This window comes from Primulina eburnea, chromosome 14, assembly GCF_022965805.1.
Source record: "Primulina eburnea isolate SZY01 chromosome 14, ASM2296580v1, whole genome shotgun sequence".
In the NCBI taxonomy this organism is placed as follows: domain Eukaryota; kingdom Viridiplantae; phylum Streptophyta; class Magnoliopsida; order Lamiales; family Gesneriaceae; genus Primulina; species Primulina eburnea.
The window spans coordinates 13,763,455-13,778,697 of record NC_133114.1 but is presented as its reverse complement, the minus strand read 5'-3'; the positions used below and the strand labels follow the sequence as shown (position 1 = coordinate 13,778,697).

At 42.6% G+C, this 15,243-nt stretch overlaps 1 protein-coding gene across 1 annotated transcript; it reads left to right on the top strand.

The window, feature by feature from the left end:
• Positions 1–323: 323 nt before the first annotated feature.
• Positions 324–1,965, top strand: LOC140813291 (transcription factor MYB108-like). Its single transcript, XM_073171796.1, has 3 exons — positions 324–612; positions 884–1,013; positions 1,101–1,965. The coding sequence occupies exons 1-3, from the start codon at positions 456–458 to the stop codon at positions 1,723–1,725; spliced, it is 912 nt and encodes a 303-aa protein (XP_073027897.1). The 5' UTR covers positions 324–455; the 3' UTR covers positions 1,726–1,965.
• The last annotated feature ends 13,278 nt before the right edge of the window (positions 1,966–15,243 follow it).

Sequence of the window (15,243 nt, the reverse complement as noted above, 5' to 3'; positions counted from 1 at the left end):
TCGGGACAAGTTGATCGCAAAAACATGTAGAAATAAACAAAAAGTAGATAAATAGTAATAAATCAAACATAAATATATCTTTTTTATTTAAAACACACACACACTATTTCAACACACAGAATTTAAAGAGTCAAAGAGTCAAATTTCAAAGCTCTCACTCGCTTAACTATATTAAAATATCGCATAATTCCTGCGAAACAAAGTTTGAAATGTGCGCTTTAATTAATTAATTAATTAATTGCGGCTTCCTAGTTGCCCACTTCCCTCCACTCCTTTAACGCACGTCTATATAAAGCCCCCCCAATCTATTCATTCCGTCCAATTCCATCATCTCTCTAAACATATACATACACATATATTTATTTACACACAAAAATCTCTATATATCCATCCCATCCTTAACTTTTCAGTGTATAATCAATCAACTTTCCTAGCTGTTTTAGGCAAATCTTGAAATGGAACAAATGCAGGCCAAAGCTTACAACCAGAGTACTGAAGAGGAAATGGTTGACCTCAGAAGAGGGCAATGGACTGTTGAAGAAGACTTTGCTCTCATGAGCTACATATCCCGACACGGAGAAGGCCGCTGGAATTCGCTCTCCCGCTGTGCTGGTATAATTCCCTTTCATTTTTTGGTGGTCGGAATGATTTTGGTGCATTGTTTTTTTTTTTTTTTTTTACGGACTAATGGGAAAGTTGAAGAAATTAAAATTCGTGTGTCGGCGAGGATTCTTGGTTTTTGGGTGAATAATCGACGTGTTTTTGGGTATGAATAATTGACGTGTGGAAGTTAACCTGTTAAAAGGGATTTTTCTTTGTTGCTTTTTCTGCACAATTATTGCGATTGGAGGCTGATAAAATGTTTGAAATTCGAATGTCACAGGCCTGAACAGAACTGGGAAGAGCTGCAGATTGAGATGGCTCAACTATTTGCGACCCGATGTCCGGCGGGGAAATATTACTCTCGAAGAACAGCTCCTGATTCTTGAACTCCATTCTCGTTGGGGCAATAGGTATGATTTTTGTAAAATCTACTTTTGATTGGATTTCAAGTTGTGGTGGTATATATGATATTGATCGAGACTGAATTCGATCCGCAGGTGGTCTAAAATCGCGCAACATTTACCGGGAAGGACCGATAATGAGATCAAGAATTACTGGAGAACAAGGGTACAAAAGCATGCGAAGCAGCTCAAGTGTGACGTTAACAGCAAGCAATTCAAGGACACCATGCGCTACCTTTGGATGCCAAGATTAGTCGAGAGAATCCAAGCTCAGGCCTCCACGAGCAGCGGAGCTGCCGCCATGGCAGCTTCCTCTTACGCCAATTCCACAGCCACTGTTTACGATCTCGACGACCAAAGTAGCACGGATCCTGACATGTTCTCAGCTGAAGTCGTGCCTCCGCAGCCTGTCTTCGGCGGCGGGCTTCACACGTATTCCCCAGGAGATTCCAGCGTCGTTGCATCATCGGACTCCTTCGGGACGCCGGTTTCCGACCTGACGGAGTGTTACAACAATCATCCAGTGAACCAGGGAAATAATCAAGATTATAAGGGAAGGGATCTTTCGTATTATGCTGAACAATCTTTAATCAGCCCCACTGGTTATAATTTTCACCAGGAGTTGAATATGACGGAGGAAAGCAGCCAGTGGATGAACGGCGGAGACATATCGGACAGTCTGTGGAATGATATCGAGGATGTCTGGTTCTTACAACATTGATCCATCACAAAACTTTGGAATAACTTGCAAAGATCGAATGATAAGAGGATAATATATAAAAACAAAAAAATTAGAAATTCAGTGTAGTATCTCAAAAGTTTCATAGAATTTGGACAGGGTTTTAGCTTTGGATAAAATATATTGATGTTTGTATTATTTTTTATTTATTCATTTTGATCTGTGAGGATAAAAGAAAAACCTTGCCTCAAGGGTTTAATCAATAGAATTCTCTTGAATTAACTACCAAGTGATTTATTATTACCAGTAGCAGTCGTAGTAGTATTATTATTCCCTTTACTTTTATAATTTTCCAAATTCTTCGACCAAGTTAGCGATATCTCGTGTCAGCAATTCCAATTCTGTTGGAAACTCTAAAATCCAACCAAAATAATACTAAATGTAGGAAAAATTGAAACTTGTTGAATTAAGACTAAATTTTGATCAATTGGAGAAGTGGAGCCTATCCAGAACAATTTACTGGACGATTTGCGCAATTTTTCGGGACGAAAAACACTTTCATTAGTAGAATTATCTTGAATTAATATCCAATTGCATGTTCTAATTAATTAATGCTTATTTTTCTACACATTTTTTTTTAATTTATATAGTGTTAACTTTTCGGATCGGATATAATTTTAGTATATAGTATTTGTTTTGATGTGCATAATTGGTTCCACTAAACGTCTTTGTTGCTTGTTAGTTATTTAAACCTTTGTTCCTCAGTTGTGGAATTTTCGAAATACAGTCATTGGGGGATGAACCAAGTAGAAGTGTCTTCATCATCTTAGTTCTAGATTAAGGAATATAAAGAAAAATAAAAGTGATGGAGGATTTCTGGGCAATTTTATATATTAAATCTCAATATAAAATAAATTATCGATGTGATATTTTAAGTCAAACTTACGTGAGACGGTCTTACTGATCGTATTTTATTAGATAAATCTCTTATTTGGGTCATCCATGAAAAAATATTATTTTTTATGTTAAGAGTATTACTTTTTATTGTAAGTATCGGTAGGATTAATCCGTCTCACATATAAAGATTCGTGATACCATCTCATGATAAACATACTCAAATTTTAATAATGCCTGTCGTGTTATTCAAATATCCCACGAGTGGTATAGAAAGTTACACACCGAAACAATCCTTTACCAAGTACAAATCCTAAGCTACGCTTTGGATAAGATTACTTTAAATAAAATATAAAACTAAGATAATAAGGTGAGGCAGGGTCAAGAACAGAATCTCTCGTGAAACCAGTCTATAAAATAGTCCAGGGCGAGTCCTTGGATTTAGTGATATATATATATATAATTTTTCTATGATTCTCATCAACGGGTACTTACTTTTGTACTCATCAAATAAGGTAACACTCATTTATTGAATGAATCTAAATAAGTGTGTTTTTTGTCAAATTTCAAGTATGCCTTAATACAATGTAAATTTTCAATTAAGTAAATAAAAATATGACAAACGTCACTAGTACAGACACAGGGGTTTGAAATTGTCTCGAGCCTGAAATCACGAAAAATACCGTTAAAATGGGGCCAGGATGGTGTCCTGACGTAGCCCCTCCGACGCTCAAGTCAGTGACTGACGATATATGGGGGGAGCAGTTAAGGGTGTTGCTGAAAACAATATAGTAAATTAATCAACTGAACATTTAAACCTAGTATTTATAGGAGAATACCTGGTCTCTTGATGGGCCTGTCTTCCATTTGGGCTTGGGATGAGCCAAGGGTAGTGGGCCCATTGATGGGGTAACACTAGTCTCCCCCTCCCGAGTCGAACTGAATCGCAGGTTCGAAGTTCGATTAGTTGTGCTGTCCTCGAGTTACCGGGTGCGAGTTGTACATTTTCTTCCAGCCGTCCGTCAGTCTCCAAAAGTTTGGAAACGAATCAATCACAATCCTGCTTTGAAAGGAAAGATTTGGTTGGGCTTACCCCATCAATAGACATCCCCTACTCACTTCAATTTCACTTCTCCCCTACAGAATTTCCTCTGCACTTCACATACGCTCCATCATCACAGCCCACCCTCTCTCTCTACACCTGCGCTCGTGAGCTCACCCGACGCTGCCGAGCCCTCGCCCCTGCCACACTCATCCAGCGCTCGCCCAACGTTCGAGCTATGCTCGCCCAGCGCCCGAGACACGCTCGCCCAGCGCTCGTCCTGCACCCTCATCCACCCCGCCAGCCTCGCCCCGTGCACCGCCCCATAACGCGCCTGCAATATCATTCAGACGCTCGTCTCTGTCCTACCGCTGTGCGCTCGCCTCAACGCACACGCTAGCCCCGCCGCGGCAAGCTCGCCCCTGCCGCAGCACACTCTCCCCCGAGCGCCCGACCTCGCTGCAACACGCTCGCCCCTGAGCGCCACGCTCGCCTCGCCCCTGCCCAGCCGCTCGCTTCCTCGCCTAGCCCCGTGCCACGCTCGCCCGAGCGCCACGAGTACCCCGCTCGCCACGCTCGCTCGAATGCCCTGAGCGCCTCACTCGCCTAGCCCCGTGCCACGCTCGCCCGAATGCCCCGGGCGCCTCACTCCGCCACCCTCGTCAATCTCGCCTCGCCCGAGTGCTCACGCTTGCCTGGCGCCCCTGCCTCGCACACCCAGCCCGCAATCTCGCCTAGCACAGTGCCTCGCACTGCCCCTTCGCCCGCATCCCTTGGTTCCTGAAGAGCTTTTGGGGGCGTTGCCCCCAAGCACCCACGACCTGACCAGGAAGGTCGATCACCGCGATCTGACCGGGCAGGTTGATCCCCGTAATTTTTGCAGCGACAAACATAATTCGTTATCGACGAACCAAATAAATTTTCTAACACCTTCTGCCCTCGTCACCCCCATATTCAAGGTCCTCTACTAAGCTTTGGAAGGAAAATAATTCTCACTTCCCCGTGCCCTTGACTCCTCTGATAGAATAGTCCTTAGCAGGAAAAAAAAATTTCAACCTCCTCACCCTGTAACTCCACTGCTAGGCAATGCCTTGGCAGGAAAATAACATTTTTCTCCTCCCAAACTCTGCTCCTCTGCTAGGCGATGCCTTAGCAGGAAAATAAAATTTTTCTCCTTCCTCACTCTGCTCCTGTGCTAGGCGATGACTTCGCAGGGAAATAAAATTTGTCTCTTCCCTAACTCTGCTCCTCTGCCAGGCAGTGCCTTAGCAGGAAAAAAAAAAATTTCTCCTCCCTAACTCTGCTCCTCTGCTAGGCGGTGCCTTAGCAGGAAAATAAAATTTTTCTCCTTCACAACTTTGCTCCTCTGCTAGGCGGTGCTTTAGCAGGAAATTAAAATTTTCTCCTCCCTAACTCTGCTCCTCTGCAAGGTGGTGCCTCAGCAGGAAAATAAAATTTTTCTCCTCCCTAACTCTGCTCCTCTGCTAGGCGGTGCCTCAGTAGGAAAATAAAATTTTTCTCTTTCCCAACTCTGCTAGTCGGTGCCTTAGCAGGAAAATAAAATTTTTCGCTTTCCCAATCTGCTAGGCGATGCCTTAGCAGGAAAACAAAATTCTTCTCCTCCATTCTTCTCCTCTGCTAGGCGACGCCTTAGCAGGAAAATTTAATTTTTCTCCAGCCAAACTTTGCTCCTCTGCTAGGCGAGGTCTTAGCAGGAAAATAAAATTCTTCTCCTCCACTCTGCTCCTTTGCTAGGCGACGTCTTAGCAGGAAAATTTAATTTTTCTCCGGCCAAACTCTGCTCCTCTGCTAGGCGATGCCTAAGCAGGAAAATTTAAAATTTTCTTCTCCCAATCTCTGCTCCTCTGCTAGGCGATTCCTTAACAAGAAAATTTAATTTTGTCTCTACTCCACTCTGCTCCTCTGCTAGGCGACGCATTAGCAGGAAAATTTAATTTATTCTCTACTCCACTCTGCTCCTCTGTTAGGCGATGCCTTAGCAGGAAAATAAATTCTTCTCCTCCACTCTGCTCCTCTGCTAGGCGAAGCCTTAACAGGAAAATTTAATTTTTTCTCCTAGGCAATGCCTTAGGAGGAAAATATAATTTTTTCTTCTCCCGATCTCTGCTCCTCTGCTAGGCGATGCCTTAGCAGAAAAATTTATTTTTGTCTCTACACCACTCTGTTCCTCTGCTAGGCGATGCCTTAGCAGGAAAAAAAAATTCTTCTCCTCTACTTTGTTCCTCTGCTAGGCGATGTCTTAGCAGAAAAATTTAATTTTTCTCCGGCCAAACTCTCCTCTGCTAGGCGATGCCTTAACAGAAAAATTTAATTTATTTCATCCTCACAATACAACAACATCCACGAACTTAATATAATAACTTGGCTTTATTAAATTTCAACTGATAACATAAGACAAATTTAGAAACGAAATACATCAAAATTCAAGCCAAGATTAATATTTTCTAAGGTGGTAAGCATTCCCGATCCTCTTTAGAGGCTTGCCCGGCGCATTCTCCGACTTTCATTTCTGTGCTTTCCGAGCTCGCCCAGAGTCTCCATCAATAGCACCGCCTGAGATCATATGAATCATTTCTCTCGTAGGATGGTTATCCTCATTCGTTCCCCTCCTCGGTTCGACGGGCTTTTGAAGGACATCTTGAACTCGACCTTCCCCTCTCTGCTCCCCAACCCCTTGAACTTGACCTTAATGGGCTCATCCATGGGATATCATACAATAAAGTTTATGTAGGAGCGAGCGCTTGCCGCTTTACCAAAAGCTATAGCTGGTGGAATGGTGCAACTCAAATAGTTGGAGTAAATGTTTAGAATTAAAAAACTTAATACCCTATGAATTTTTAATTTAATTATACAACACCCAAAGTAGTTTTGATAGTCAAAACACAAAAAATTTAAAGTTCCACGGTTTTTTTGGTAAGAAAAAATGGTACTCTAACATAAACACATAATTTCCCATCAAATTCATTCGATTAAATTAGACTAAATTTGTCAACTCTTTTATTTAATCTTCTCTTCATCAAAATAAAAATATATAAATATTCACAAGGAAATTATAAATTATTGATTATATTTATTTACACGACCAAATTGATTGTTTGAAGAGAGGGTTGTTACAATAAATTGCGAAGTTCTGGTAAGTTAGACTCAAATTGTGTTCCATATTCTATTGTCATAATGTCATATTTGTTGTACATTAAAGTTTGAAAGGACATGGTTGAAACCAAACAAAGTAAGTTGTCATAAAGTATGCAAATCCATCTATTTCATCCTACATGAAATTTAGGATTCACCGATCATCTCTTTAGGTGGATTGGCATAAACCTCTCGATTATAAGGCAGAGGCGTGGTTCTATTCTTAAGCATTAAATTTCCTTCAAATTTTTGATTCGGAACAATTAATTCCCAAAATTTTTGAAATTCAATTATTCAATAATTCCAAATTGAAGTTTCATAATGGGGACATTTTGTATACTAATTAATGATGTTTGTTGCTAGGGACATAAATAAATAAATATTTATAATATATATACACATATTATATATGAGATGAGGTATAGAATTTTCCAAATAAAAATCTAATTTTTTTCCAAATATTAAAAATTACTAAAACCATATCAAAGTTTGTCATATTTTTATTTATGTAATTGAAAATTTACATTGTATTAAGGCATACTTGAAATTTTAACAAAAACACACACATATGTATTCATTCAATAAATGAGTGTTACCTTATTTGATGAGTACAAAAGTAAGTACCGGTTGATAAGAATCATAGAAAAATATATATTTCACTAAATCCAAGGACTCGCCCTGGACTATTTAATAGACTGGTTTCACGAGAGATTCGTGTTCTTGACCCTAACTCCCCTTATTATCTTATGATACCCTATGGATGGGCTCAGTACCCCTGGCTCATCCCAAGCCCAAATGGAAGACAGGCCCATCAAGGGCCCAGGTATTCTCCTATAAATACCAAATTTGAGTGTTTAGTTGATTAATTCACTATATTGTTTTCAGCAACACCATTAGCTGCTCCCCCCATATATCCTCAGTCACTGACTTAAGAGTCGGACGGGCTACGCCAAGACACCCTCATGGCCCCATTTTAACGGTCTTTTTCGTGATTTCAGGCTTGGAACAATTTCAAAACCCTGCATCTGTACTAGTGACACTTGCTGGGAGCGGACCCTAAATTTCCCGTGAGTATCACTTGGCGCCGTCTGTGGGAAACTTTGAGTTGAGACATAGAGATGGTAGGGAAGAGAGGGAGTGGAAGAGCCACCTCAGCATCATCGCGTTCTCGGAGGGGACCCGAACCATCTCATGCTAAGACAAGACAGGAACAACCACATCTTGAGACAAGACAGAAACAACCTCGTCAAGAGACGAGAGCCAAGCAGCCCCTTCACGAGACAAGGGTCGAGCAAACCCGTACCAATGAGAATGTGGGGAGCTTCACCCTGGAATAGATGGGCCAATTTATCACCCGGCCAGTGGATGATGCCATAAAGAGGAATCAAGAGTCTATGTTTGTAGAGGAACAGGCCGTCCGTCAGGAGCGTGAAGAAAATATTGAAGTCCACCAGAGCAGGGTTGAAGAGACGCATCCCCTCCAAAGTGGGGAGATTAGTGAGATGAGGGAGATGTGAAAGGAGATATGGAGGTTGAGAGAGCAGGTAGTAAGCAGGGCGTCGGTACCCAAGAAAGGAAGCCCTTTTTCACTAGCCATCTTGGAAGAAGGACTTCCTCCAAATTTCCGACAATCAAACGTTGGAGAATATGACGGACATACAGACCTCGAAGAACACTTGGAGAGATTTGAGAATGCGGCTCTGTTGCACCAATATTCAGATGGAATCAGGTGCATGGTGTTTGTGGGCACGTTGGTGAGGTCAGCCTAGCAATGGTTTAATACCCTGCAGCCCAACTCCATACAGTCTTTTTAGGATTTTGCTACAGATTTCTTGCACCGATTTGCCAGCAGCAAGAGGCACCAGAATAATTATTTGAGCCTGTTTGTGATGAAACAACAAGAGGCTGAAACCTTGCGAGAGTTTGTCCAGCGCTTCAACAGTGCAACAATGGAAATACCAGCGGCTACCCCTAACATGATGATAAGCACCTTTACACAAGGACTGAGGGGCAGAGAGTTTTTCAAGTCGCTGGTCCAGAAGCCTCCGTCGAGCTATGATGATCTGTTAGCTCGAGCTGAGAAATATGTAAACTTGGAAGATTCCCAATGGTACAGAAGGATGGAGAACCGGCCCGGAGGAAGTAGGGTTGAGGGAGCGGAGAAAGGAGGAAGGAAGAGGGGTGCGGGGGAAAGAGATGAGGACATAACTAGAAGTAGAGGAAAATTCTCATCACATGGTCCCCTGGATAGGAGTCATGACGAGGTGATGGAGGTGAGAGAGCCCGCAGGGAGGTGGGAGAAGTCACGAAGGGTTGAGTGCAGTGCTAGATTTCCTGCTTGGTGGAGCGATCGAACCGTGGTGCTTGAGCTGCTGTGCGGTTTAAAAGATTTGAATTGTACCATTACCACCAGCTATAGCTTTTTGTAAAGTGGCAAGCGCTCGCTCCTACATAAACCTTATTGTATGATATCCCATGGATGAGTCCATTAAGGTCAAGCCCAAATCCATGGCCCATCTCCAACCAAGGTAGTAGGCCCATCACAGGCCCATGTATTCTCCTATAAATACGTTGTTTGGGTGTCTAATTTATTCATTCAATATATTATTTTTCAGCAGCACGCTTAGATGATTCCCCCCTTATATCCTCAGTCTCTGACTTGAGCGTCGGAGGGGCTACGCTGCGACACCTTCTTGGCCCCCTTCTAATGGTCTTCTTCGTGATTTCAGGCTCAGAGCAAAATCGAAACATGCGTATGGACTAGTGACACTTGGTAGAATCGGACCCTAAATTTCCCTTGAGTTGAGACGTAGAGATGGTGGGCAAGAGAAGGAGAAGAAGAGATAACTCAGCATTGTCGCGTCCTCATATGGAACCGGAAGAATCGCATGTTGAGACAAGGCTAGAACCACCGCATCTTGAGACGAGGTAGGAACAACCTCGTCAGGAGACAAGAGCTGAGCAGCCCCGTCACGAGACAAGGGTCGAGCAAACCCGTCCCAGTGAGAATGTGGGGAACTTGACTCTGGAAGAGTTGGGGCAATTTATTACCCGGACAGTGGACGAGGTCATGAAGAGGAACCAAGACTCTATGTTTGCTGAGGAACAGACCACTCGCCAGGAGCGAGAGGAAAATGTTGATGGCCATCGAGCAGGGTTGAAGAGACACATCCCCTCCCAAACGAGGGGAATATGGAGATGTAGAAGGAAATATGGATGTTGAGGCTGCAGTTGGGAAGTAGAGCGCTGTAACCCAAGAGAGGAAGTCCTTTTTCACTTGCCATTTTGGAAGAAAGGCTTCCTCCAAGTTTCCGAAAATCAAATGTGGGAGAGTACGATGGACGTACTGACCCAGAAGAACATATGAGAAGGTTTGAGAATGCAGCTCTGTTGCATCAGTATTCAGATGGATTTAAGTGTAAGGTGTTTCTGGGCACGTTAGTGACGTCAGCCCAGCAATGGTTTAACACCTTGTAGACCAACTCCCTACGATCTTTCGAGAATTTTTCCGCTGCTTTATTGAACAGATTCGCTAGCAGCAAGAGGCACCAAAGAAATTATTTGAGCTTGTTTGTGATGAAGCAGCAAGAGACTGAAACTCTACGAGAATTTATCCGGCGTTTCAACAATGCAGCACTGGATATACCAGATGCTTCCTCTGACATCATGATTAATGGCTTTACCAAGGACTGAGGGGAGGGGAGTTCTTTAAATCGTTGGTCAAGAAACCTTCATCAAGTTATGATGATCTGTTTTCTCGAGCAAAAAAATATGTAAATCGAGAAGATGCCCAGCGACATAAGAGGATGGAGCAGCGGCCTGGGTAAATCGAGTTGAGGGAGCATAAAAAGGATGTAGGAACAGAGATGCGGGAGAGAGGGAGGATGATAAAGCTAGGGGCAGAGGACAATTCTCATCCATGTTCCTCTGGATAGGAGTCGTGACAAGGTGATGGAGGTGAGGGAACCCGAGGGTAGGTGGGAGAAGTTACAAAGGGTTGAGAGTAATGCTAGATTTACTTCGCGGGACAGACGAGAAGGATCCTCATCCGGGAGTAGACAGAGGTCTTGATCGTCCCCTAGGCATGGTCAAGGCCCTCTGTGGATTAATCAGAGGGTCGGGGAGCAGAGATGGGAATGTCGAGGTCAAGATGTTCCTCAGGAGCCCGTCGAACCGAGGAGGGGAATGAATGAGGATAACCACCCTACGAGATGAATGATTCATATGATATCGGTGGGTGCTACTTATGGAGACTCTGGGCGAGCTCGGAAGCCCCATGGGAGAAGGTTTGAGAACTTTGAGATGTCTGGGGTGTAGACTTACCACAAGACCTCGTCATCAGCTTTGGGCCGGAAGACATCTGATGCGTTGTGACTACACATAATGATTCCTTGGTGGTGATGGCCACCATTGCCAATTATGATGTGGCGATAATATTTATTGATAATGGAAGCTCCGTGAACGTCTTGTTCAAGAGCACGTTGGATCAAATGAAGGTGGAATGATTTGAGTTTGAACTGGTCTCCACCCCGCATTATGGGTTTGCAGAACACGCTATCCCGCCTTTGGGTCAGATTGTCCTTCCCCTATCCTTGTGGACTGATCCTCGACGGGTAACAAAAATAATAGCCTTCCCGTGATGGATACCCCGTCAGCGTATAATGTAATTATAGGACGGCTAGCCTTGAAGGATTTCAGGGCCGTAACTTCCACTTATCATCAGAAGCTTAAGTTTCCTGTGGGAAAAGGAGTTGGAGTCTTGTACGGGGAACAAAAAGTCGCGCGTAGGTGTTATGAAGGGGTAGTGAGGGAGGAGGGAAAAAGTGCGTGTGTGGAGGTTAACATGATTATGAAAGAAAGGAGTGTGTGACTTGGTCCTGTTGAAAATACAAGAAGAGCAGAGGGGAAAGTTGAACCGAGAGTGGGAGGGACATTTCAGGAGCTTATTACTTGTAGAATGCTCAAGCCAAGGCTTTAAAGAGGCCCTATAATGCTTACCACATTATGAAATATCATTCTGGATTTTATCGTTGATGTATTTCATCTTTGAATTTTCCCATGTAAACAGTTTGAATTCAATAAATCAGTTCTTTTTTCAATTCATGAATGTTGTATTATGAGAGTGAAGGAGAAAATTTTTATTTCCATACTATGGCATTGCCTAGTAGAGGAGCAAAGTGAAGGAGAAAAATTTTATTTTCCTACTATGACATCACTTAGCAGAGGAGCAGAGTGAAGGAGAAAAATCAAATTTTCTTGCTAAGGCATCACCTAGCAGAGTGGAAGAGAAAAATCAAATTTTCTACTATGACATCGCCTAGTAGAGGAGCTAAGTGAAGGAGAAAAATTTTATTTTCCTGGTAAAGGCATCGCCTAGCAAAGGAGCAGAGTGCAGGAGACAAATCAAATTTTCCTACTATGGCATCGCCTAGTAGAGGAGCAGAGTGAAGGAGAAAAATTTTATTTTCCTGCTAAGGCATCGCCTAGCAGAGGAGCAGAGTGCAGGAGACAAATCAAATTTTTCTACTATGGCATCGCCTAGTAGAGGAGCACAGTGAAGGAGAAAATTATTATTTTCCTGCTAAGGCATCCCCTAGTAGAGGAGCAGAGTGCAGGAGAAAAATCAATTTTTTTTTCTATGGCATCCCTTAGTAGAGGAGCAGAGTGCAGAACAAAAATCAAATTTCCCTGCTAAGGCATCGCCTGGCAGAGGAGTAGAGTAGAGGAAAAAATTTAGATTTACCTACTTGAATTGCGCTTAGCAAAGTAGAAGAGTTGATGAGGAGAAATTAAATTTTACCTAATTGGGCTGAGCTTAGTAGAGGAGTCAGGGGTGAGGAGGTGAAACTTTTCTTTTCCTGCTAAGGCATCGCCTAGCAGAAGAGACTAGGGTGAGGAGGTGAAACCTTTATTTTCCTGAGACTGGGGTGAGGAGGTGAAACTTTTATTTTCCTGCTGAGGCAATGCCTAGCAGAGGAGACTGGGGTGAGGATCTGAAACCTTTATTTTCCTGCTGAAGCATTGCCTCACAGAGAAGACTGGGGTGATGAGGTGAAACTTTTATTTTCCTACTGAGGCATTACCTAGCAGAGGAGTCATAGGGCGAGGAGTTGGAGATCAACTCATTTTCTTGCTGAGCCATCACCTAGCAGAAGAGTTAGAGGGCGAGGAGGTGAATTTTTTTTTCCTGCTGAAACATCGCCTAGCAGAGGAGTCATAGGATGAGGAGGTGGAAGTTTTATTTTCCTTCTGATGCATCACATAGCAGAGGAGTCACAGGGTGAGGTGGTGAAAGTTTTATTTTCCTGCTTAGCCATCGCCTAGCAGAGGAGTCAGATGGTGAGAATGTTGAAGTTTGTTTTTTTTTTCTTTTAACGTCCGGCTTAGCAAAAGAGTTATGAGATGATAAGGTGAAAATTTTATTTTCCACTAAGGCCCGGCTTAGCAGAGGAGTTACGAGATGATGAGGTAAGAGTTCTATTTTCCTGCTAAGGCATCGCCTAACAGAGGAGTTAGAGGTTGAGGAGGCTGAAATTTATTTTTCCTGCTAAGGACTATTTTAGCATATGAGTTAAGGGCGCGTGGAAGTGGAAATTATTTTCTTTCAAAAGCTTAGTAGGGGACCTTAAGATAAGGGCGATGAGGGTATACCATGTTAGAAAAATTTATTTGGTTTGTCGATAACGAACGATGTTTGCCACTTCGAAAATTACGGGATGAGCGTGCGAGGTGAGCATGAAAGGCGAGGCTGAGGTGAGGTACGATGGCGAGGGCGAGGGCGAGGGCGAGGGCGATGGGGCGAGGCGTTGGATATGAGAAGCAGGGAGAGGGGCGATGAGGGCGAGGTACTGAGTATGAAGGGTTGGGCGAGGGTTGCGACACTATGGTGAGGCTGAGGCGAGGGACGAGGGCGAGGGGCGAGGCGCTGGATATGCGAAGCAGCGCGAGGGGCGATGAGGGCGAGGGGCCGAGGCGCTGAGTATGTGCGGCTGGGCTAGCGGGCGAGGTAGGCGAGATTGGGCGAGGCTGCTAGGGCTGGCGAGAGGTGAAACATGAAAGGGGATCGGTTAAGGTGACCGGAAGCGCAACGGAAGTTTATAAAAATCAAAATTTTCATCAAAAATTTCGGCCACCTCAAAGATATTGTGTAGCAAATACAATAAACACCAAATAATGTCATACATAGGGTGTTTGAGATATATACCTATCAATCACAAGAATTGATGTATGGCTCCAACTAAGGTGTACACACCTTAGCTCTTCAATGGTAGAAACTATCTACAAGCTCTCTTGTTCTTGAATCTTTCCTTCAAATTAGGCCCACCACCAACTAGGTAGATCCTCTCATATTTTGCACTAGAAAAATATGAGGATTTTTCAAAGAGAAGAGTTTTCTTTCCTCAACACTTGAAGAAGAAAAATGGAGAAAAATTTTGTGAGAGAATGCTTGATGATTTCGGCCATGGTAGTGCTTGAATGGGGGAAGGGAGACTTGTCTTGGACTTACAAAAAGTAGAGACAAAAGTAGCATGTCAAGCCTTGATATTTGAAAAACGTTGTCTCCAACCCTTCACCTCCCATGCATGCATATATTATATGGTTTTTAACAAATTAAAAACCATGGACTAAATTTAATTATCTCAAACATATTTGAGACTAATTAAACATTACTTGAATTTACCCAAGTCACACTAGTTAAATAATTAATTTAAATTGAGCTCTACAAGACTCAATATAATTTAATTAATTCAACACTTGAATTAATTTAATTATTTGGACTCTACTAGGTCCACTAGTGTTTAATTAATTCAACACTTGAATTAATTTAATTTAGTCCATAATAATGTTTATGAAAATCACAATTTCCAAATACATTATTCACTTGGCCAACTTTTAATTTAGGAACACTTCCATAAATTAAAATTTATATTTCTTTCATAGAAGTCATGTTTCTATTTTTCTTTACGCTTATAAACTCATTTATAAGCCGTTCAACACATTGAACTATTTTCTCCTTTATAGAAGTCATACTTCTAATTTTCCTTACGCTTATAAACTCCTTTATAAGCCGTTCAACACATTGAACTATTTTTACTTTTAAACGGGATCTAGAAAGCTAGTACTTGTGTGGCCTTCAATGGTTCATTGATACAACTAGCCGTGGGTTCATATCTCCATGTGATTCGGACTAAACATGTCCTTATATGAGCATACCCCAATTGCTCCATTCTTACTTATCAACTCCTTGATAACAAGAACGGTAGAACTCAATTCTGCTAGTACCCAACCAATCATGTTAAACGCCTAGCAGCATCGCTTACATGATTCCCTAGGTATCAAATGATAGTGCCTGCAAGAACCATTCAATTATGGTTAGCGTACAGTACTGTCCCTTCAACTCATATATCCTGACCGATTCGACAACCATTGGTTTATCGAGAGTTGTCAATGAATCGATACTATGTGTCATG